Source organism: Schistocerca cancellata, chromosome 1 (genome assembly GCF_023864275.1).
Source record: "Schistocerca cancellata isolate TAMUIC-IGC-003103 chromosome 1, iqSchCanc2.1, whole genome shotgun sequence".
Classification (NCBI taxonomy): Eukaryota; Metazoa; Arthropoda; class Insecta; order Orthoptera; family Acrididae; genus Schistocerca; species Schistocerca cancellata.
Window position 1 is genome coordinate 937,255,999 of NC_064626.1, and position 26,285 is coordinate 937,282,283.

General features: G+C 38.3%; 1 protein-coding gene across 1 annotated transcript in view; it reads right to left on the bottom strand.

Moving 5' to 3' along the window:
• Positions 1-638: 638 nt before the first annotated feature.
• The window catches only part of LOC126191454 (amyloid protein-binding protein 2), a 92,341-nt gene continuing 66,694 nt past the window's right edge, over positions 639-26,285 (bottom strand). Inside the window, exons 9-11 of the mRNA XM_049932334.1 lie at positions 5,420-5,565; positions 4,927-5,092; positions 639-4,761 (exon numbers count right to left, since the gene is read on the bottom strand). Of these exons, the coding sequence (XP_049788291.1) occupies positions 4,529-4,761; positions 4,927-5,092; positions 5,420-5,565 (545 nt within the window). The 3' untranslated portion in view covers positions 639-4,528. The remainder of the gene's footprint in view (positions 4,762-4,926; positions 5,093-5,419; positions 5,566-26,285) is intronic.

The following is a 26,285-nucleotide window of genomic DNA, read 5'->3' on the forward strand; positions in this document are numbered from 1 at the left end:
ACATAATTATTAAAATATATATTACATAATAGCTTCATGGGAAATATTACTATTTATGAATACAATAACATTGGAAATAGTCTTGGACATACTTATCATGCAATGTTAAAACATCTCAGAGCGTAACATCCATGAACACAGCCAAAAGCAGGTAAGTTATGAGAATTCTGGTCCATTCACTAAGATCACGACTTCATTAGCTCTGCTCTAATTTTTGATCACTACAATTGTTACTTTACTAAAAGAAACATATGGTTCAGCTGTAAAATGTTCTGGCACCTTTAACATGTACAGAAAAGCGAACCCCATTAGTTATTTGTTTGAACATGGACACAAAACCCATACATAACTCTCCTAAATATCAAGGTGCTGATTTTTATAAAAGTGAAATCCACATATAATATACAACATGACTTTATAATTAGCTATCCAGAATGTGAAAAAAAAAAGTCAGTACATTTACAGAACAAATACTCCAAGAACATTTGATAGGTAAATGCAATGCCTCATCTTAATAACAGAAGTTTTTTATAATAAGCTGGTCAAGTAAATACTGTTTCAAATGCTGACACTTTCTCAAAGGTTGTGGAAGATATTAAACATCTACCAACTATGGAAACAGGAATATTTAAAAAAAAAAAAAAATACCGTTGCACCCTCCGAAGACATGTTTCAAATGATTTATAACATTACACACACAATTCCAGGGTGCAATGAGAAGAAAAGGAAAGGAAGTAACTGTACAGAAGTCACCTGGATTCAAAGAAGTCAAGGAGAAAAAAATGCAGAAAACAAAAGCAATTGAGTCTTATCTCAACATTATGCCGGTTTTCAGTGGTTTCTTATCCCCATTCTTTACCAGTCAATCCCCATTATTCTAACTATCCTTCATTATCTTCTTAACCATGTTGATATACTTCCCAGCCATTGTCTCTTCACCAGCAGTGATCCCTTAATTACTGAATCTGTCAGATTGCCCTTGTTTCATAACATCCAATACTCCTTTCCACAGCTCTATGAACTCTTTGTACTTATTCAAAATGCAGCACATATTGTGTATCATCTCACACTCCCAGTAACAGAGACTAGACAGTATTAAGACAAAATATTGTAACTGAGATGGAAATTTCTCTGTTAAAATATTATCTTACATTTTTATTCTACTTGACCCAAGATAATCAGGATGATAAGGTACAATATCATTCATAAGACGACCAATACTTGCTTTCCACAATACGATGTACCTCACTGTAAGAGATTAAGCTAGGCAATATATAAACTGATCAACAAATCCAACATAAAAGAGGTTAAAAGAGGAAAAGAAGAAGAAGAAAATTGTCACATACAAAATGAACAAAGGAAGCATTTTTAAATATCTATTGTGGAGAAGGTATTAAAAAATCACACTTTTACATGAAAATGAAGGCTGTCAGCAACAAGTGTCCTTTAACATAAAACTAAAGGTCATGTTAAGGAGTACTATTGAGACACATGCAACTTCAACAATATAGTAAGGAAATAGTTTTAGGGAATAGAAAATGATACAGTGACCAAACATGTTATCAAAAGTGTTATTAGGTTATTTCTCAAAAGAAAAATTATGATACAAGATCAAATTATGCAGTAACAGAGCTCAACCTTTAATGCAAAGAGAATCAAGATTTTCAAAACACATCATACAGCATAACAAAAAAGAATGGACAATAGTCTATGGTTCTGAATATAGATATCAAAACTATATAGGTAGGCAGGCCATTATACATGACGTATTAGGTGTGTGTGTGTGTGTGTGTGGGGGGGGGGGGGGGGGGGGTGCCAAAAGGTGACAATAAGATCAATCTCTGTCTCTCATCACGGGAACTGACTGAGGGCGTAAAAAGAATGTGAAACTTTGTATATTTAAAAATGTTTGTGACCTGAGGTCATGCAAAGACAAAATTACAAGAAAATTAGATAATCACATGACAGTTCACAAATTTACTCCCTAACAAGAAGTACTTGGTGTAATATTAAAGAAATGTCACATTCCTATTTGCTGAGGTACGTAAAACTGCCACTACATTAGAGAGTTCCTCAGGAAGAAAAATTCGTAGAGACGCTGCATAACATATCAACAAGCTATGCACTCTTAAATACATGCTTTAAAATTTAAGTCTACAAAACAGATACCATCACTGATTTAATTTCACAAACATCTACACAAGGTTCAAAAAAATTAACATAAGTGGTATGGTGCACAGATTATCTTACATTTAATGTTTCACATTAAAGGAAATTTGTGAACAGAAACGAATAGAATGTTTCTGTTGTAGCCAAATGAAATTCCTAATGGTTGCCGTTTCTTGTGTTGTTGTTCCAGTCTTCATGACTTACCTTGAACTATATGTGCTCCAGTTCCACATTGTTAATTTCTAACAGCTCTATAGCTGACCATGATCTTACAATATAATTGTCAAATTTTCACTTTCTGCTACCTTGTTTTAGCTTTTTCCAGTCACATCAATTTGAATTTGTCTGCCCCCCCCACCCCCCACCCCCAATAAATTTTGCCTGCCAAATAACAATTTTGTTATTACTGCTTCATATGTAACTCTTTTCTTTTACAAGTTCCCTCCATTCCTTTCGGGGTATGACAGTGTGCATATGCTTGCATCATATATGCATGGAAATTTGTGTCTCACTAATGAATTAAGAGACATAACAAGAATCAAAACCAAACACAATTAGGAGCTGCAGTTGCTGCAAAAAGTCTGACCATTGGTTAAAATTCAACTCTTTTTGCACTGCACGACCTCCTGAATGGGCAATTCCCACGATCCTCTGCAAATATCATTGCTATAGAAATACTTTCAACAGTTTTTCCATGTCCTTCATTAAATGTTCGAACCTTAGACATCTCCTGAACTGGCACAAGTACTAAAAACTCCACCCCATTTAGTGATATTTCAGAATTTATTCATTTACTAGAAAAATATTGGTACACCTACTGTGAAGTTGATAAATTTACTTCTGGAACAAATAAATGCTGAAGTCTTATTAAAATGGATGACACTGAAGAAAACAGTTGTCCATGTTGATCAATGAAACAAGATGATTAAATTTTTCAATTTAAACTAAGCTGACAAAAAGGTGATCATTAAAACACATGAGAATGTACAAATTCTCTCCACAGAAGAGAATGGCCGCCATGATGACTGCACGCAATAAATAGCAGACATGGTTATGCCAAAAAATGAAGATGTAAAGCAGTAATAATTCTTACTGCAGGTCCACGACCAAAACTTTAGTCATGGAATTACTAAAAATTGTGAAATGACACTGTTAACTCAACCACAAACAACTGAAAAAAACAATAGGTAGCTGTTCACAGTCTGCTCTACCAAACTACAAAAGCTCCTAATTTTTGCTCTGGTATTTTCATGGCAAATTACTCTGCAATGAAGAAGAGACTAACAATCAGTTTCCGTAAATGTAGACAATGTACACATACTTAAATAATGGAAGTACGGCTATGACATGATTCGTAGTTCTGGAATGAAGACTTGTCAACATTCACCGTAGAGATGAATCCATAAAATCCCTACGGGGACTCGAGTTCAAGGCATTTGTTTGAAAAGTTTGTATCAGGCGTCATGGTTACATCCTTTATGCTGAATTTTATTGTTACTTCAAGTTTTCTTTTATTTACTAATAACAGTCAAAAATTGCAAATACGTTAATTTTAAAGGGGGGGGGGGGGGGGTAGGGTTTTAAAGGCAGACAGGAGGTGAGGAAAACAAAAGAGAGAGAAGTGGAGAGGGAGAACAAGATGGAAATAAAATTTCACTATAATAATGAACTCAAACATGAAATGAACCATCACAACTCTGCCTTGGTCAGATAATTTATATAAAAGGGAAGTACCATACACAGACATTATTTCATGGCTCCTTGTGCACATCACATCAATACTGGACACATGTTTTCTCAAAATGAACTATTGACTAGCATGCATCTTACATATTAAAAGATATAAAACATCACAACTAAGAGTAAAAGACCAGCAAATATCACTGGCATTCTTTATACAGCGTTTCACAAATGAAAGTATATAAATGCAAAAAGTTGCAGACAACTGTCACAACATTAAACATTCTCAAGTATGTACATGACAATTTTAAAACAACAACATACATAACGTGGGGTACGACACCAGCGCCTAAGTGTAACAGATTACTACCAGTGTTATTAACAATAACTTGACAGCAAGCTTTGAATGGAGTATCTTTGCCACAATTAACATAAAAAAGTAAACATTTTAAAATAATACAAAACAACATAAAACATGTTCTTTTAAATTAAAAAAAAAGGACAAAGCTATCTATCCACATAATGCACATGTGAAGGAATGGCAGTATATACTCTGTGTCCAGGTACTTGTGAATTCTGTATGAATCACAAAACACTTAAAGCTGTGGCACAATGCTCCTTCCTATGGAAGGAGGTTAATTTTTTTGATAGAGTATTACACTCAAACATGACACCTCATTCAGTTAGGCTCGAAAAACTGTGCTGTGATATCACTTATTGAAAGAACTTCACCATCGGTGTCAATAGGTTCATATTCTGTCTGGGAAGTGATATCTCTATGAAGTTTCCAGTTGTTCAATAAGTATGTGTAGTCAGCCACTTTGTCAACTTCTTTAAGTTCATGATATACATGCACGAGACCTCTGTAATCATATTCTAGGCCGGAATAACTTTCACCAAACAGCTTTAAACCTAGAAAAAGTATACAGGAACTAAAGATTATACATTTTACATTAAAAACATAAAAGCAATCAGTCTAAGCACAAATACAGCTGTTACTGATGACAGAAGGTTTCTTTATATCAGGAATAACATACAACTAAGACATTCCTTAAATACATTTTCATTCATACTTACTGATATCAATAGATCGCTTGTAAAGTGCTTCAGCTTTTTTGTACTTCTTCATGTGATAATTATACAGGCTAGCAAGATGACCTATAGACAAACCAACTTCATAATCATCTTCTCCTAATAGCTCTTCTTTTATGGCTATTGCTTTTAAATGCATTGTTTCTGCTTCCTGTGAATAAGTAAGGCAATGAAAAGACACTGACTATCTTTCAGTAACAATTACAGCAACAATTATTATTACTGGTTTGGTTCTGTAACACATCTGAACAAATTTTAGAGTTCAGATGTTGGGCACTTAATTTCCTGTTCAAGTTTCTCCATTATATTACGTGAATACTTATATAACAGATAACCACGTGCCACAATTTTCATTCTGGAAACAACATCTTGTTGGTAGAACATGTAAATAAGTAAACTACTATGTCTAATTGTCTGATGAAGTTTACAACAGTTGCTGTTTGGCGCCTGTAGACTGTTAGAACTGCTATCTACTTACTTCAAACTTCTTCATGCTCTGGTAGAGACGGCCCAGATTCCCAAAGTGTTTAGCAGTTTGCACATTCTTTTCACCAAAAGTAGCAAGGGATAATTTCAACGCTGACAAATGAAGCTCTTCTGCTTCAGCTAGTAATTCCTGCATACCTGAAATAAAAATATTCTAAAAATATTTAACCAGAGTTCTGAAAATAGTAATGATTCTACTGAGCTAGCAAAAAAAAAAAAAAGGAGAGAGAGACAACACAAGTTTATGTCCTCCTAGTACCATCAGTAGCACTCCACAAAATGTTAATAATGGCCTGTAGAAAGAATACACACAACATATACAAGTTTGTAAGTGTAATCATCATGTTACAGGCAACCAATACACTTGACAATCTTAGTTTCAAGGTACACAAATGTGAGATTTGGTTATCTGAAGTTCTGATGAAAATATAAATTTGATTGGTCAAACAACTTTCTGTGTCATAACTGTTTATTTAAGGTTTAAAAAATGCTGCCATAACCAATTCTTTCTTTCTCTTGCTATTTCAGCTGCTAAATATCTAACACTTCTCAGAGTCAAAAAACTGACATTACAGCCTTTCCATCCAAACACTGTACGAGGGTGGCTTGAAAAGTTCTTGGAATCACCACGAGAGGTCAGCGCTAGCACAACAAGTAGTTCACACGATATTCATTGAACTGTTGCCTATTCATTGGACTGTAGCCTGTAAACACATGCCACATCAGTGCTCTTGGAAGAGAGCTGTGGTGATGACATGGCTCTATTGTTGTTCCCGCAAAGATGGGAAAAATCGAGATTCGAGCCATGATTACATGATTAAGGTATGAAAACATAGGACATTCATGCCGATTTCCAGAATACACTGGGGCTCCCTGCTCCTTCAATTAAACTGTTTCCACGTGGACAAATGCAAGAAGTGGTTGGAAGAGCTTGGATGATGAGACAGGCAGTGGTCGGCCAAGATGTGTCGCAACTCCAGAAACCATTACAAAAGTGCACAAAGTGGTCATGGAGGATTGCCGATTGAAAGTGCGTGAAATTGCTCACGGTTGCCAGATGTCATCTGAAAGGATATATCACATTTTAACTAAAGAATTAGAAATGAAAAAATTATCTGCAAGATGGGTGCCGCAACTCGACTCTGGATCAAAAACATGTGCTGTCGCCATGGCAAAATTACACAAACTAAGGTATGAGAATTGTTGCCACAATCACTTTATTCACCTGATATTCATCTTATATCCTCCCTTCCAGACACCATCCATTCCGTTCAACTGCTCTTCCAAGTCCTTTGCTGTCTCTGACAAAATTACAATGTCATCGGCGAACCTCAAAGTTTTGATTTCTTCTCCGTGGATTTTAATACCTACTCCGAATTTTTCTTTTGTTTCCTTTACTGCTTGCTCAATATAAAGATTGAATAACATCGGGGAGAGGCTACAACCCTGTCTTACTCCCTTCCCAACCACTGCTTCCCTTTCATGTCCCTCGACTCTTATAACTGCCATCTGGTTTCTGTACAAATCGTAAATAGCCTTTCGCTCCCTGTACTTTACCCCTGCCACCTTTAGAATTTGAAAGAGAGTATTCCAGTCAACATTGTCAAAAGCTTTCTCTGAGTCTAGTCTACAAATGCTAGGAACGTAGGTTTGCCTTTCCTTAATCTTTCTTCTAAGATAAGTCTTAAGTTCAGTATTGCCTCACGTGCTCCAGTATTTCTACGGAATCCAAACTGATCTTCCCCGAGGTCGGCTTCTACTAGTTTTTCCATTCGTCTGTAAAGAATTCGTGTTAGTATTTTGCAGCTGTGGCTTATTAAACTGATTGTTCGGTAATTTTCACATCTGTCACATCTGTCAACACCTGCTTTCTTTGGGATTGGAATTATTATATTCTTCTTGAAGTCTGACGGTATTTCGCCTGTTTCATACATCTTGCTCACCAGATGGTAGAGTTATGTCAGGACTGGCTCTCCCAAGGCCGTCAGTAGTTCCAATGGAATGTTGTCTACTCCGGGGGCCTTGTTTTGTCTCAGGTCTTTCAGTGCTCTGTCAAACTCTTCACGCAGTATCGTATCTCCCATTTCATCTTCATCTACATCCTCTTCCATTTCCATAATATTGTCCTCAAATACATCGCCCTTGTATAGACCCTCTATATACTCCTTCCACCTTTCTGCTTTCCCTTCTTTGCTTAGAACTGGTTTTCCATCTGAGCTCTTGATGTTCATACAAGTGGTTCTCTTATCTCCAAAGGTCTCTTTAATTTTCCTGTAGGCAGTATCTATCTTACCCCTAGGGAGATAAGCCTCTATATCCTTACATTTGTCCTCTAACCATCCCTGCTTAGCCATTTTGCACTTCCTGTCGATCTCATTTTTGAGACGTTTGTATTCCTTTTTGCCTGCTTCATTTACTGCATTTTTATATTTTCTCCTTTCATCAATTAAATTCAATATTTCATCTGTTACCCAAGGATTTCTACTAGCCCTCGTCTTTTTACCTACTTGATCCTCTGCTGCCTTCAATACTTTATCCCTCAAAGCTACCCATTCTTCTTCTACTGTATTTCTTTCCCCCATTCCTGCCAATTGTTCCCTTATGCTCTCCCTGAAACTCTGTACAACCTCTGGTTCTTTCAGTTTATCCAGGTCCCATCTCCTTAAATTCCCACTTTTTTGCAGTTTCTTCAGTTTTAATCTACAGTTCATAACCAATAGATTGTGGTCAGAGTCCATATCTGCCCCTGGAAATGTCTTACAATTTAAAACCTAGTTCCTAAATCTCTGTCTTACCGTTATATAATCTATCTGATACCTTATACTGATATGAGTGTCAAAAGATTGACATTATCTGCAAGGAATTTCTTGATACAGCCGTGGAAACGATAAATCAAATGGGCATGATTCAAAATGAAACTGTACAGGTACACACACAGGATGAACATTACTCCATTGGATGAACTTTACACCTTAGGTCATACACATCTATGATACCATTTACTTACCAGCTCATTTATCTACCATCTTTCCATGATCAGTCAACTTCTATTCTACAGTTAAGAATCAATCCCTTCCTTTCAATTTTCTTGACATTCTGGGATGCCTAGCTAAGGTGAAGGTGACCACTGAATTGTTGAAAGGTATGAAGAAATCATAATATTTTATTTTTTATCTACAGGATATCTGAAAAAGATTCATCAAATTTCACAAGACTTATCTTCTACAACTTGCTCATTTGTTCATTAGTGAACATGTGTAGAGTCGAAGTCGTAAGAACACAGGAACAAACATTTCACATTTCAACAGGTGCAATTCAGTTACACCTGTAGAGCAAAATTTTTCACGAGGGAAGGCACTGCTTCTCCTACAGCTTAAATCATTTGATGATGTCACCAGCAATTTGGTTGTTTATGCAAGGGGAAATCTATGGACCAGCACAATGTGCCTGTTCTAGACATACAGCACATTCAAAAAATTTTTGCGCATAGTCCACAGAAGTCTTTTGATTGTGCCAGCTTTGAGTTAGCCACTTTTCATGTGTCTGTGTGCTTCGATTCTTGGCAATGTTTGTGTTTCAAACCCTACACAATTTCAAAGCTCCTGGCAGATTAAAACTTTGTGCCAGGCTGAGACATGAACTGGGACCCACCAGGACCCATCCTCACAACTTCTACCAGTGCCTCATCTTCTACCGTCCTCACTTTACAGAACTTCTCCTGCAAAACTTGTGGGACTAGCACTACTGGAAGAAAGGATATTGTGAAGACATGGTTTATCCACAGCCAAGGGGAAATTTCAAGAATGAATTTTTCAACCACACTGGAGAGTGTACAATTCATTCCATACATAATTTGTTGCTACAAGGCTTTTATGATGGTGATCAACAATAACTTGTAGCATTATGTGAGTTCATTGTGGATGTGTAAACATAACACGGCAATTTCCTTTCACATTTAGTGTTCAATGATAAGGTTACTTTCCCTTTAAGTGGAAAAGTTAACTGCCACAATGTAAAAACATGGAGACAACAGCAGCCTTATACCATAGTTGAGAATGAAAGAAACTCTGGAAACCTTCATGAATTTTGCACCGTTTCCTGAACGACCTGCCATTTTGCGGAAAAGACAGTTACAATAATCATGTACCTAGACATGATGGAGATATGGCTTTCTCCATAATTGTTAGAACAGGCCAAAAATTTATTTTTTTGCAGGATGAAGCACCAATCCGCTGAAAGAATATGTAAGAACATTCTTAACAATGAGCTATCTCAACTACGGATTGGTCAAAAGAGGCATACGGATCTCACTTTGCACCACTAGCCTTCAAAGTTGTCTGGTCTCACTTTTTGGGGGGATGGGGGAGAAGGAGGGAGAGTGGGGCTCTGTTTATGAAATACTGCCTCCTGTCGAAAGGTTACAAGCCATCTGACTTGCCTCCTTCCATTTATACTACATTTATCTGCCCACTGTCATGACTGGCGACAGGCAGGACACTTCAGTTGTTTCTACTTGAAAGTCTCATTATGTTGATTTATTACGGGGGGACATTTCATAAAATTTTAGTGGCCATCAGAAAAGGGGCTAATAGTTCATCTGTGAATACATGAGAAATGCACAGCTTGCACGCTGCTCTGAATGCAACAGGTGTGTCGTGGGCACTCAGAGCTCTGTGTTTGCTTGCATGTGTCAAGTGGCCACAGACGGAAGCTTACGAATCCTACCGGTCCTTTCCACTCCATCATTGCCTGATGTCAGATGGAAATTTCTATGACAAACTAGCAAAGATGATGTGCTCTGATTGGCTCATGACTAACGGCATTCCAGGGGTGAGAATTTGTTCAACATGGCACTGACACGCTATTGGCGGAAAGGAGTTATATTTTTCCTGATTGTTGTTTGTGGACTGCAGACAGATTGGTGCAAACTGCCACATCAGGAGCTGGTGGAAGAAAATGAGACACTTTTGGTTTGTTGGTGGAAGGGACAGATCGCTGCTTCAAGACGTTGTGGCACTTGGAGGTGTCATTTCCTGAGGAGTGAGATTCTTTTCCCTCCGTATGACCATGGTCTTCCGACTTAACTGCCACAGCAGATTGATGAGAGCAAACAGCAGCACAGCTCACTAGATGGGAGTTAATGTTAAGATATGAAGCATACCGTTACCACAGTTCCGCTAAACCTGACTCTTGCCTTAGTACTGTTTGATATGGTACTCAATCGACCACTGGAGTTTCTAAATTAATCACTGGAGTATAGAGGATTAACAATGTAATGTGCAGCTAGGATACAGTAGCCATCCCTCTGCTTGCCTATCTTGTTAAATTGTTGTCAGCAATTACCTTTGTTTTTCGTAGAATGCTGATACCAATACTTTGTCATTATTTAATATAATAAATAATCGGTTTACGCTTGGTTTGCATTTCATTTGAAAGAGCACATAGTTCCTTTCAAACCACTAAGGTATTATACTGATTCAAAAGATAGTTATACAGTAGGATTATTGCAATTTCCTGCCTTACGATTCTATGTTAGTTCGAGACGGATTCTGCTGCGTAATTTACACTTAATATGGGGCTGTAAAGGAAGTGTGATGGAGTCTGAGTAGGTCCATTACTCTGATTCCAACAAGTTTCAGTCTCCCATGCTGTGGGATATTGCATACCTTGGCGAATCTTGCTCAGTCTTTGTTCTTGGGCAGATTCTGTGGGCAGTCTAACTTTTCCTTTTGCTATTTGTTGTCACTCTGTTGATGTAATGTACTCTCCATCTTTCCCTGATTTCACTATCTGTGGCAATCTGTACCAGTTCTGCATTTGTATTAGTTTAGTTTTAGTTTGCTGGTGCCTATTCCTTCATTATTTGTGTTTTACACATGCTGCTTGACATACTACACTCCAGTATGGAGGTATCTGCATTACAAGTAAGAGTCATTAAGGATTTACAATATACATTTAAGGTTAAAGAACACAACAAGTTCTTTATCGTGTCATATCTGATACCACTGAGAAGAAAGTAGCACTCAAAATACAATGGATGCTCAATGACCGAGTAATTGAACACACCGGGTCAACATATAACAGCCCCCTCTGTGCAGTCAAGAAGAAAGACGAGTGGAAATGACTGGTACATGATTCACAACAAATCAATATGATCATTGACCACAGAAACTAGAACAGTTACTGCAAAAATTTCATGGTGTGAAAGTATTCTCCTCCACTGACCTCTTCTCAAGTTTTTGGTAGATGAAACTGCACCACGCATAGGCAATAGTCGACATATTTTTTTTTATTTTTTATTTTTCTATGCTGCTATCAGTTCAAGCATTTGCCCTTTGAACTTAACGTTTCTTCGTCTGCTTTCATACGAGGACTTGATGGGATCCTTAGTCAAGCACTGAAAGAGAGAATTATGAGCTATATGGATCAGATTTTCGTCACTGAAAGAATGTGGGGGCGAACATAACAAGGTCCTGAATGAATTACTCTCCACATTAAGGACCCATGGTGTTACTGTCAACATTGAAATATCACAACTCGGGACATCCGAGGTAGAATTCTTCAGTTACATCGTCTCTGGAGAAAGCATTGCTCCTTGCCGGGACAAAGTAGAAGCGACAGCAAATATCTGATACCAACAATGAGAAAGCAATTAAGAGGGTTTCTTGGTCTCATTAACTTATACAAAAAGTTCTTAATGGTAAGATCACTAGGAACCCCATGCCTACGTAAACTTACTGGCACCTTGGGCGTGCGACAGCACTGCAGAGAGCAAGTTCTTATCGTTGAAAGACGCTTTACTAAAAGCAACTATATTATCACACCCCGATCTCTCACAAGAGCTCTGTATGGCAACTGACAGCTCAAAATCGGGTGTGGGACTTTTGGTCTTTCAACAGATCGAGGACAATGGCGTTTAGGTGCACAAAGCCATTGCTATCAGGTAGTCAAGTTCTTACCAAGAGCAAGAGAAAAAATTTGATCACAGAATGAGAGGTTCTGGCCGCCATCTGGGGCTTTAAGAAATTTCGATACTTTCTGTATTATCACAAGACAAGTGTCTTCACTGATCATAAAGCCCTGGAATTTGTCTTGAGCACCAAATTGAACAGTGAACTGCTAATTAAATGGGTGTTAGCATTGCAGGAGTTCAACTTCACAATTAATACAATTAATTAGGTACCAGGAGAGACCAACATAACTGGCCACTCATTGTTGCAGTCACCGACAGGTCTGGAGGGTGAGGTTCATGGTGATTTGGAAGGAAACTATTTCAGTCTCTTCTACATGCAAAAGGCTGCGTTGAAAAAAGAAATTATGTTTACTATGGAGACACTGCAAGAGAACAGGACAAAGGTCCAGCTCTCATAAATTTGAAGAAAGTGTGGAAAGACGTGAGCAACGCACATATCAGGCAGCTCTACCTCTTGAGAATAGGTATTTTGCTTTACCAGGAAAGTGGTGGACTCTTATGTGGGCAGTGTGCACCCTTGACAGTTTAATAAACAAGATAATTTGGTACACACATCACAGCTATGAGCTTCTCAGTCTGCAGAAATACTTTCTCAAATTAAAGATATTGTGCCACATTAAAAATATGGAGAGGCGCATCAGGAAGGTATTGTCCATTATGTAAGGATTGCCAAAAGGCCAAACCTTCAAAATAGTCTACTTAAGACTCCTCTCTATCCAATCGTGCCTGTCAAATTAAGACAAATCAGAGCCACAGATCTAAGCCCCTCGCCCCACAGAACTAGGTGTGGCTTCTGCTTTACAATGGTCGTGATGGAACTGATGTTTAAGTGGGCAACACTGAAGCCATTACGTAAGGCGAGAGGACAGACAGTCTCCAAAGCATTAAGCAAAGACTTCCTCCACAGTCAGTCACGTTGACAAGCTCACATCCAACGATGGCCCACAATTCAAATCACAGAAGTGGAAGGAGACCTTGAGACTCCACATATTCAAACCAGTCTTCACATCAGTATATCACCCATTGTCAAATTGTGCGGAACAGATCGTGATGAAATTATGCAACCTTTGCCGGCTCTACTACGTGAAACAGCACACATTCTGGGACATCTTTCTTAAAGATTTCTAAGATGGGACGAACAGGTCCCCACATTACATGACATTGTTGCCTCGTATCGCTGTGCTCAACAATCAACATCCACTGGATAAACTGGGGGAGATTATGGATTATCCACCCAGAGCACAACAACAGCATGCCAAGATAGTGGACTGAGCATTGCGCAGAATCCAGGAAGTGGGACTAAAAAGAAAGGAGTTTGCTGACAAATAAGCAATGATTTGGTAGTATCAGCTGGAGGGGATAGAAGGTATTGCTGAAATCCTTGCACCTTTCCAAGTGACAAAAAGGTGTGTGCCACAAATTTTTCCCGGCATGAAAAGGTCCATTACACAGCAGACGGTTTGCACATCCAAATGTGTATGAATTGGAGACACCTAGGACTGGAAAATCTGTGGAAATTCACCCCATCAGCCACCTGAAACCATTCATCAAGTAGTATAGCACAGATTACAGATGTATATAGTTTAATGTAATTAGGGTAAGTAGATAACTTAGTGATTTTCGTTGTGTACACAGCTTTGTGTTAGTGGGTTATTGTTAGGTAATCTGTGTAAATAGAGGTGAATGTGTGTGTGTGTGGGGGGGGGGGGGGAGGGGGGGGGGGGGGGAGGCTGGCATGACATACTGTAATGGAAATTTTGATGATTAAGTACAAAGAGAAGTAGACGTGCAGGCTGTCATCTGTTACCTTTACTGTGGCAGTTTAGCAGTTCAGGATTCCACTTTGATTTCCAAAAAATTCATATCACCACTGCATGGACCAATGTTCGGAGAGTGGAGATTTTGTTTTGTTTTATGAACTGTGATGCCAGGAAGCACTGGCACTTATCAAGTATAATATAAATGTGTTTTATCTCTATTGCAGGTGGACAGAGTGTAAGTGAGGAGACACGGTCTATGAGAAAAAGATGATACGCCAATGTTTACATCTGCTTTAATTCCAGGAACAGTTCATCCTTTTGCACAACAGCTTAGATTAAGAAATTTACTACTGAGATTTTTAACACATGTTCAATAGAACACAATAAAGTTTGAAATAAAGACAAGGTGCCGACAAGGTAGAATACGAAGACCTGCATTTTTCTGTCTTTAACCACATAATTTTCATTTACAGGGTCAAGTTACAATTTTAATTTCACTGGTAAATGGGTAATCGCATAGTTAGCTTAAGTATCCCAATGACATTAATGCACTGTGTGTGTGTGTGTGTGTGTGTGTGTGTGTGTGTGTGTGTGTGTACATGTACATCTCTTAGGTAGCCACGGCTTACTTAATAAGGTGTCTGTAGAATTAGTAATACAGTGGAACTTCAGTTTTATGTTCATCTCATCTATTTTACATTTTTCACAATTATAAAACATAAATTTTTACTCCCCTTTGAAAACCCCATAATATCAATGCTAAAAATTCCCTTTAACATTTCTTCCTAGTGATGTCTGCCTCAACTCTTAAGTTCTTAACCGACATCTCCTTTGGCTTCATTTCATTTTCTTCCTATTAACATTTACGTCACTGAACAAGTTATACGTGGCACAAAAGACAGACGGTTCACACCACTGGTGGTGGCAGAGTTAAGGGACTATTTTAGGCTGTTACGAAGTGTGGACACATGAGAGAGGAAATGCTGACATAATCCACAAACAGTGTTGCCAACACAACTTGCAACATTTAGCTTCACCATGCAATTATGATACAACTACTGCTAGGTTGTAACAGCAAAAACATGACAGTCGAAGCAAAGTGTTCCGGACTGAGCCAATATGTGACGAAGGAGCTAAGCCAGCATCTTTTCTTGCACCACTTATAACACAGTCTCATCTTTTTGCATATATTTCCGATATATTGTGTTCAGCAACAGTATCAATCATGAACATTTTAAATTCAAACACTGAGTCTCAAAGAATATGCTCAGTCATAATCACGGAAACATCGCCTATTTCTAGAGCTAGTGAACTCTTACTGGGTGGCGACTTATTAAGTCACCCAACAGCCAGCGCAGTCACCATGCCACACTAACACGTGTAAAATGAATTCGCATACTGGATGTGTGGAAAGGAGGAGTGGCCCTTCAATAACAGGAATGCAGGTAGGGGGTGAAAGCATTTTGTGAATGCTAAAAATATACTTTTTGTGCAAATGATGTGCTGTGACAAAGATGTTCCATGGAAATAGAACATGGGTTCTGCGATAGTACATTTTAAAGACTATTTTGATCAAATCTGACACGATACAGTTGCAACTACATACACTACTCACATATGTCCTTTGCACAACACACTGCAGATCAGGAAGACTGGTAGCAGTCATAGAGGGCATGAAGCGAAACTGTAGCACTTGAGATATTTTTCAAATTTACATTGTACACAGTGTACAGAAATTCACTAAGCCAACTTCTAATAAGCTTGTTACGTCAACTGGGGAATTAAACTCATTTTTTCATGTCAATTCTGCGTTTTCCTCAGTTTTGCATTTTTAACTCTGGACTGCACAAAAATGTAAAATAGGGGTTTCACCACAGTGATTTTGTTTATGTCAGTTCTTGTGTCTCATGTCATGTTATCCAGCCATGTAGAATCTGAATAACGCATAGCCACAATACTGAGCAGATTTGCCCAGACAGCACCACTACAAGGGCACCAGTATGAAAGGTGTGCTAATCCAGGCTTTACACCCACCCCTCACACCCTTCCCCACGGTGGTAGCGGCCAGACAATGGACGGAGGCCCAGTTGCACGCTAAAACTGCGCCAATGTAAACACGAGTAGCGGAAAGGGCAAACGACTTCAGCGCCAACTAATCCACCCCTAACGCTGGGATTGTGCCGCTGTCTTTCTCCCTTTGGAGAGCATCATAATAGTCAGGTTGTGGCTCTGCAACTTTGGGCTTTCCAGGGATCCACTTATTTGTCTGTACAAGCGCCCCTGCAATGGTTACTTCCAATGGCAGTGCCTTACATAGGGTACACAGACATTGACCCTCCTTTACTTCATTTCATATGTTGTTGTTCATGAGCTCTCAGCAATTCTATGTCTCAGTACAGACGAGTTAACACCATAGGTGTTGCCAGCCTGGGTGAGATTCAACGCGCCAAGAGGACAGAGACCAAAGGATAACCCTGACGTCCATGCTGGAGGCCATGACTGATGGACACAGTTGAGCAACTGCTACTGCTATCCTTGATAGAGCTGGCCTAGTATGTGCCCACAGCTGTCCAACGGTTTGCGCCTTATGGAACAGCAATGGAGACTATGGGCCTCACTCCAATGACACATATAGAAGTGCACAGCCCTCTGACTCACCACACACTGTGAAAAGACACACCAACCTAAGTGTAGTGAGCCAAAAATCACAACCACACCTACGATATTTCGCTGTTACATGCTAGATAATTTGCCTAACATCATTTGTATGCCCGGAAATTAACTCTCAATGATGTAACCTGCATCACATTTTTTTCAGTAAAACACTCAACACAAGCCCATTTTTTCACCTCTAACTACATTTTTAAAGACTGACTGTTCATCATGTTAGTGTAACCAGAGTAGCAACCAACTCATTCTTTATGGCTATCATTCCAGTGGCAATAAATCTTACAGCTCATCACAAAATTTTTCGGCCAGTCTTCTACTGGAAAGAGGCAGAAATTGTAACTTATTCAAACAAGAATAGCTTGGATTTTAAAGCTGTATGAATAGACCTCCTGTCATCTTTGTATAGAATACACATATCGGCAAAATAGTAAACATAAAATTGAGGCCAGAGTCCTAGTTGATGACTTCATATTAAACTGTGACTCTACGAAACTAGTAATTGTACTAGCAGCCATTCCTTGGTATGCTGGAATTATTGTACTTATTAAGTCTGCTGGCGCAGATACTATGTACCACCAATCTCAGGCCAGTGTATATTTATTTTAATTGGGTGCAGGAGTGGGCTATCCTGTGCCTGAATATGGAGTGTTTATTCTGTTTCCATCTCTGCTATGCCATTCAATGCAGTACATTTCAGTGTTTTATATGGGTGCTACAACCAGTCTTGATAAGTGGTAGTTTTAACTCAAAATTCAATTGTAAGAGGGAGGTTATGGAAGGTTACAAGCTATCTAGTTTGCCTCCTTCCACTTATATTACATTTATCTGCAGCTTGTCATGACCGACAATAGGCAGGACACTGGTTGCTTCTACTTTAAGTCTCATTATGTTGAATTGTAAAAGGGAAACGTATTTTACAAAATTTCTGTGGACATTGGTAAAGGGGCTAATAGTTCCAGTCTGTGAATATGTGAGAAATGCATAGCTCGCACACTCCTCTGAATGTGACAGGTGTGTCATGAGCACTCAGAGCTTTGTGCTTGCTTGCATGTGTCAAGTGGCCACAGACAGAAGCTTACGGAACCTTCCAGGCCTTTTCACAAGCAGTCTGTGGCAAGACTTGCCTCTCAAGATGGCCGAGGGCAACAGCTTCAAGTGCTTGCTGGGAAACTACAACTTATGATGGAAAAGTACAAGTCTTGGAATGCGGTTTGGCCCCGGGAAATACAGATTGTTAAACTGTATTTTGATTCACCTGTCATCGGCTGGCGTCAAACGGAAATTTCTAAGATAAACTAGCAAGGAAGGCCTGTGACTGATGACGTTCCAGGGTAGGGATTTGTTAAATGTGTCACTGACACGCTACTGGTGAAAAGGAATTTCTCCTGACTGGCATTTGAGGATAGACTAGCACAAACTGCAACATCGTGAGCTGGTGGAAGAAAAGGAGACACTCTTGGTTTGTTGGTGCATGGGGACAGATCACTGGTTCGAAACGTCTTAACACTTGGAAGTGTCCGAGTCCTGACGAGTGAGATTCTGATTCTCCACTATGACCATGGTCCTCCAACTTACTGCCACAGCAGACTAGTGAGTGTATACAGCAGCACGGCTCACTAGATGAGGGTTAATTTTTAGACAGGAAGGGTACCGTTGCCACAACTCCGCTAAACCCCACTCATGCCTTAGTATCGTTTCATATGGTATTCAATTGACCACTGGAGTTTCTAAATCAGTTGTTGGATACTAGTGGGTTAACTATTTAATGTGCACCTAGGACACAGTATCCATCCCTCCACTTGCCTAACTTGTTAGTTGTTGTCAGCAATTAACTTTATTTTTCGTAGAATGTTGATACTAATACTTTGTAATTATTTAATATAATAAATAATCAGTTTATGTTTCATTTGCATTTTATTTGAAGGAGCACATAGTTCCCTTCAATTCACTACTTTATTCTATTGATTCATCAGATAGTTATATAGTAAGATACTGCAATTTCCCACCTTACAATTCTACGTTACGGCAGTTCAAGATAGTGATTCCATTGTGTAATTTACAGTTAACATGGGATTGTAAAGGGAGTGTGACAGAGTCTAGATAGGTCTATTACTCTGATTCTGATAGGTTTCACAGTCTCATACACCGCGGGATATTGCACTGTTTCTCCTACTTTGGGTAACTGTGGCACTGCATAGCAACATCAGTGACTGCAGCAACTTACGGCATGCTCACAAAGTGTGGAGTGAGTCTGACTATTGTCTGGATGTTTGTCATGTGTCTAGTGCACAGCATTTTCAACATTTGTGAAATGCAAATGAAAACTTTTATCCAAAATGTAATTCTAAAAAGTACCCCTAGGTATCTAAAAAATATAGTCGTATAAAAACAGATGCTTCTTTTGAGGAAAAAAAGAAAAAGAAAAGCCCTTCAGTCCTATGCAAAGGTTAAAACTAACTCTTGTTTTTATCTTCATTCATGCAGACGATACAACCTTGTGAAATCAGATTAATCTTTTTGAAGCATCATGTATTTTGTTTTACAGGGTGTACACACGGATAAGGAAAAAAAGAATCCCGGGTTTTTCCCGGTTAAAAATAAACTTTCCCCAGATGAAAACACACTTTTTCCATGTTACATAACAGGATACTTTCCTCGGAGCTGTGAAACTTATCAATCCACTGAAGGGTTAATGTTTCATGCACTGTCCTGAACTTCCCAGCACATTAGTAAACGACAGCAAGCAGGGAAAAAACAAAACTGATGTGCACCAACAAGTACACTGCATATTTTCATATTACGAAAGTATAAATTCAAATTCCACCAAACACAGCAAATTAACTTCCAAAGCATTGAAATCGAGATTGTGATGCCCTTTAGGAAGTCAAGCATGGCTGATGTCATGTGATCTCACCTGCCAATGAAAGCAGATATTCAGAGCACAGAACACGTGATGCAGTCAGTCAACAGCAACATCACTGTTAAGTAGCGCAAAGACACAAGTAGGAAAAGTTAATGTTTTAAATTAATGTGCAAGTGTGGCTACAAGAAAAGCTACACTTTCAGGTATAATACTGGTCTCCAAGATCAATTAGCAACCAGGAAATCTAAACTTTGACTTATAAATTGGTCTTTTTTCAAACAAATGTGCCAGTAAAATTTTAAGTTTTAAACAAGAGGCAACTGCTCTATGATTTAAGAAATTCATCACACATTCTAACACACAACGTAATTCATCTTGCATAAAAGGAAATTTACAGGGTGATTCAAAAAGAATACCACAACTTTAAAAATGTGTATTTAATGAAAGAAACATAATATAACCTTCTGTTATACATTTTTATTTATTTATTTATTTATTTATTTATTTATTGTTCCGTGGAACCAAATTAAGGAGAAGTCTCCATGGTCATGGAACGAGTCAATACATGAGATTATAACACGATATTAGAAACAGATAAAATGAAATATAAAAAAAAACATATTCAGGTGACAAGTCGTAAGTTTAAATGAAGACAATCAACAATGTAACACTAGAATTTGCTTAATTTTTTAGCTCTTCCAGGAGCTCCTCGACAGAATAGAAGGAGTGAGCCATGAGGAAACTCTTCAGTTTAGACTTAAAAGAGTTTGGGCTACTGCTAAGATTTTTGAGTTCTTGTGGTAGCTTATTGAAAATGGATGCAGCAGAATACTGCACTCCTTTCTGCACAAGAGTCAAGGAAGTGCATTCTACATGCAGATTTGATTTCTGCCTAGTATTAACTGAGTGAAAGCTGCTAACTCTTGCGAATAGGCTAATATTGCTAACAACAAACGACATTAAAGAAAATATATACTGTGAGGGCAATGTCAGAATTCCCAGATTTTTGAATAGTGGTCGACAAGAGGTTCTCGAACTTACACCACATATAGCTCGAACAGCCCGTTTTTGAGCCAAAAATACCCTTTTTGAATCAGAAGAATTACCCCAAAAAATAATACCATACGACATAAGCGTATGAAAATATGCGAAGTAGACTACTTTTCGTGTTGAAGTGTCACTTATTTCAGATACTGTTCTAATGGTAAATAAAGCAGCATTTAGCTTCTGAACAAGATCCTGGACATGGGCTTTCCACAACAGCTTACTATCTATCCGAACGCCTAGGAATTTGAACTGTTCCTTCTCGCTTATAATATGCCCATTCTGTCTGATCAAAATATCGGTTCTTGTTGAATTGTGAGTTAGAAACTGTAAAAACTGAGTCTTACTGTGATTTAGCATCAAATTATTTTCCAAAAGCCACAAACTTATTTCATGAACTACATTATTTGTTACTGTTTCAATATTACACACAAGATCCTTCACTATCAAGCTGGTGTCATCAGCAAACAGAAATATTTTTGAATCACCTGTAATACTAGAAGGCATATCATTTATATAAATAAGAAACAGCAGTGGCCCCAGCACCGACCCTTGGGGAATGCCCCACTTAACAGTGCCCCATTGGGACTGAACATCACTACCACTCTCAATATTGCGGAGAATTACCCTCTGCTTTCTGTTCTTAACCCTGCTGTTCTGTTCACTTTTACTTGACATATATACTGTTCGGGTCAATATGACCCGACATATCAAAATGCTTTAGAAACATAAATTTTGGTACAGTTTTAGCTATCGACATTGTTGTTCTATTCCAGTACCTTGTTAGTAATAATAATAATAATAATAATAATAATAATAATGGTAATAATAATAATAATAACAATGCATACAACTTTATTGAGGGATATTTTTCATTTAAATATGCACATAAATTTGAAACAACAGACAGTTTCCATTACAGGCATTCAACTTAGAAAGCACTACAGTTTTTCCATACTTCTATTCTTATTGTTGACAGTTTAGACGTAAGTATTGACATTTTCTAACAACAGACAGTTGTCATTACAGATATTCATCTTAGAGCACACTACAGTACAGAACACACTACAGTTTTTTTATTACATTCCAACATAGAAAGCACTACAACTTTAGAATCCTCTCTTCTTACTGATTGTAGTTTAGGCACAAGTATTCACATAAATTTGAAACAACAGAATTTTCAATACAATCATCTTATAAAATACTACAGTTCTTTTCTTACTGCTTGCACTGTGGACACAAGTAGGTTACATGTTTCTTGCAAATATGTTTACTACATTTTCCACACACCATGTTTGTTTTATTGTCATTACTTGATGGACAGAACTTACAGCGTGCACGTTTTGTAGATTTTCTTGTTGTTACCGATTCTGACACACCACCCACATCATTCGGGTTTTGGATGCTTGTGACCATTCTCAAAGAATCTTCTGTTCTTGGGAAATGCGTTCTTGATGCAATATGTTCTTTTATCAGTGACTTTCCAAGTTCCTCCAAGAATATTCTCCTTCTAGTCAATTTGCTTGCATTCCAATTAGGGTCAACCGAAATCCACAAAACGTATGCATTATAAGCAGAAACATCAAGAATATTGTAGAAAACTATCATTGGCCACCTATTACTTTTTCGTTTGCATGTATATGTACCTAATAACTGATCAAGCGTGTCTACAGCACCTTTGGTTGAATTATAGTCCAAAATCATTTTTGGCTTCTTATCAGCCCTGTCACTGATTTCCGCATCATGGTGGAGAGTGCTCATAAGTACAACATTCTTGTGTCTCTTAGGAATATAATTAACCACAGTAGTGTCATTTGTGAAGTAAAATGAAGAGCTGTGTACCTCCTTGTTGGTCATTTTGTGTGGAAGCTCCGGCTTATTTTTCCGTATAGTTCCCAACATAGTCAATTTCCTTTTCAGAAGCAGCTGCCCCAAATTGTACGACGTAAAAAAGTTGTCACACGTGATATTCTGACCACGTAACTCAGAAGTGAGATCAGATACCACCCTCATTCCCTGATTTCTTTCTGGTGCCGCTCCACTCACCTTTCCTGTATAAATTTGGGCTTTCAGTACGTATGAAGTTTTGCTGTCACACATGGTCCATATTTTGATCCCATATTTTGCCGGTTTACTTGGGATATACTGCTTGAATGGACAGCGACCTCTAAATGCTACTAACTGCTCGTCAACAGTAACATTTTCTCCTGGATTATACAGTTGAGGAAGGACCTCTACCCACTTCTCCCAAATACTACGAATTGCGGCAAGTTTGTCAGTACGTCGTCTTTCCTCTCTAGTAGATTTCTTGTCAAATCGCAGGACACGTGATATCTTACAGAATGTTTCATGAGACATGGTTGCTCGAAATATGTTTCGCCCAGTATCTTTATCCCACAAACTTTTTGTAGACTCCCCATGAGATCGATATACACCCGCTAGGAGTAAGAGTCCTAAGTATGCATGGAAAACAGAACCATCAATATCTGTCCACTGTTCACCATAAACTCGCTGCCCTTCAATATTTGTCATCTCTATTATTTCATTTTGAAGCGCTGTGTGAAATACTGCTTCAAATGAACATTTTACATCAGATATTCTGCTGACTGCATACCTGGTAACTCCTGGGGTACTCTTGATGATGTTCGAAGCTGGTAGGCGACCATGTTGTGCTGGTGGATGCAACTGCCATTCTATATTCCCATTTTTAGAAAGAAAAGTCTCTACACTATTTTGTATGGGCTGTGGACTGTCGTAACTGTCATCGGAACACTCGCTTTCAGATGCATTGCTGATGTGATCTTCAAACTCAGAAAGTGATCCTTCATCTGGTGAGGCATTTACTATTTCTTCCAACTCACGATCATTCAATGGTCTCATCGCCATGGTGTCACAAGTCAAACTGGGCAGAAACAAAGCATTCCAATTATTGAGAACTGCCAATTATTATTTCCTGGGGAAAGCAACAAACAAGCCCATTGTTGTGAACGCATGGAGCTTTAGGTGATTGTTGAGAGTAAGTTGGAATGATGCAGTCACTATTCCCACACAACACAACAAAAATAATTTTCGCCATTTCCAGATTTTAGAAATAAATACGAGTTACACTAAACATATTTGTGTCGGGTCATTATGACCCGAACATTACATATGCAACTATTACAGTTGAAGCCCAAACTTCTTAAACTTTTTTAAAACCTTTTAAAACACATGCTGCTCATCCATTTTCAGACAAAGTCACAAAGTTTCATAAATATATATTGGTATTTACATAATGTAAAATAACGTTCATATTCGTTTCGGGTCATATAGACCCGAACAGAACAGCAGGGTTAAAGTAAGAGGCGAACCAATTGTAAGCTACTCCCCTTACTCCATAATGGTCCAACTTCTGCAGTAATATTTTGTGGTCAACACAGTCAAAAGCCTTCATTAAGTCAAAGAAAACACCTAGCGTTCGCAACCTTTTATTTAATCCGTCCAAAACCTCACAGAGAAAAGAGAATATAGCACTGAACATTTGACAGCAAATTATGTGAATTTAAATGCTCCAGTAACCTTGTATATACAACCTTCTCGATAACTTTAGCAAACACCGATGGCATAGAAATAGGTCTAAAATTGTCAACATTATCAATGCCTCCCTTTTTATAAAGTGGCTTCACTACAGAGTACTTTAATTGGTCAGGAAACCGACCATTCTAAAGGAAAAGTTACAGATATGGCTGAGAACTGGGCTAACATACATAGAACAATACTTCAGTATTCTGCTAGATACCCCGTCATATCCATGAGAGTTCTTGGTCTTTAGTGATTTAATTATTAACTCAATCTCCCTCTTGTCAGTATCATGGAGGAGCATTTCAGGTAACAGTCTCGGAACACTTTTTTCTAAGAGCGCTATATGATTCCCTGTTGGGACTAGGTTTCTATTTAGTTCACCTGCTATATTCAGAAAGTGATTATTAAATACTGTACATATATGCGACGTATCAGTAACACAGACATTCCCACTACGCACTGATTCTATATCTTCGACCTGTCTCTGCAGACCAGCAACTTCCTTTACGACTGACCATGTGGTTTTAATTTTATCCTGAGACTTAGCTATTCTATCTGCATACCACATACTTTTTGCCCTTCCTAATAACATTTTTAAGCACCTTACTATACTGTTTGTAATGGGCTGCTGCATTTAGATTTTGACTGTTTCTAACGTTTTGATATAATTGCCACTTTGTTCTACAAGATATACTTATCCCTCTAGTCAGCCACCCAGGCTGCCTGTTTGTGCTAGTACCCTGCTTTAAACGTTCTAACGGAAAGCAACTTTCAAAGAGCATGAGAAAAGTCTTGAGAAAAGCATTATATTTATCGTCTACTGTATCAGCGCTATAAACATCTTGCCACTCTTGTTCCTTTATAAGGTTCACAAAGGTCTCTACAGCAACTGGATCAGTGTTCCTGAACAGCTGATGACTATATTTAACACGTGTTGCAGCATAAAAATCTTTTAAAGTTAAAATTTGCGCATCATGATCTGAAAGGCCATTCACCTTTTTGCTAACAGAATGCCCTTCTAGTAATGAGGAATGAACAAAAATGTTGTCTATGGTTGTTCTACTGTTCCCTTGCACTCTCGTTGGAAAGAATACGGTTTGCATAAGATTATATGAATTAAAGAGGTCTACCAGCATCCTCTTCCTTGCACAATCACTTATACAATTAATATTGAAGTCACCACATATAACTAACTTTTTGTATTTCCTATAAAGTGAACCAAGAACCTCCTCTAGCTTTAGCAAAAATGTTGTGAAATCAGAGTCTGGGGATCTATAAATAACAACAGTTACAAGTTTAGCTCCGTTAAATCATTACAAAGAGTATTTAAAAAGGTTTTTTTTTTTTCACTCAAAAATAAGTTCAGAGATGTTCAATATGGCCCCCTCCAGACACTCGAGCAATATCAACCCGATACTCCAACTCGTTCCACACTCTCTGTAGCATATCAGGCGTAACGATTTGGATAGCTGCTGTTATTTCTCGTTTCAAATCATCAATGGTGGCTGGGAGAGGTGGCCGAAACACCATATCCTTAACATACCCCCATAAGAAAAAACTGTCGTCGATTCAGTTCTGCCGTACTCAATAACACAAAAAGCTTTCTGTTGAGCGGTCGCCATCTTAGCATCAACTGACGCTGACGCCTAGTCAACAGCGCCTCAAGCGAACAAATGTACAACCAAATGAAACTTTATAGCTCCCTTAATTCACCGACAGATACTGCTTAGCTCTGCCTTTTGTCGTTGCAGAGTTTTAAATTCCTAAAGTTGTGGTATTCTTTTTGAATCACCCTGTACATTGAAAGTGGCGCTTTTCAAACCACCATTCGCAATATTTTCCCACGAGCTATTAGAAACAGGTTCATTTCAGCAGCTTGTTACTGCCCTTGCGCAGCTACGATGACGTAGGAAGTCTGTATGTTTGTACGTTTAAAGCATTAAGAGAACTTACATAACATCATAAAAGAAACAGGACATCAGATGAT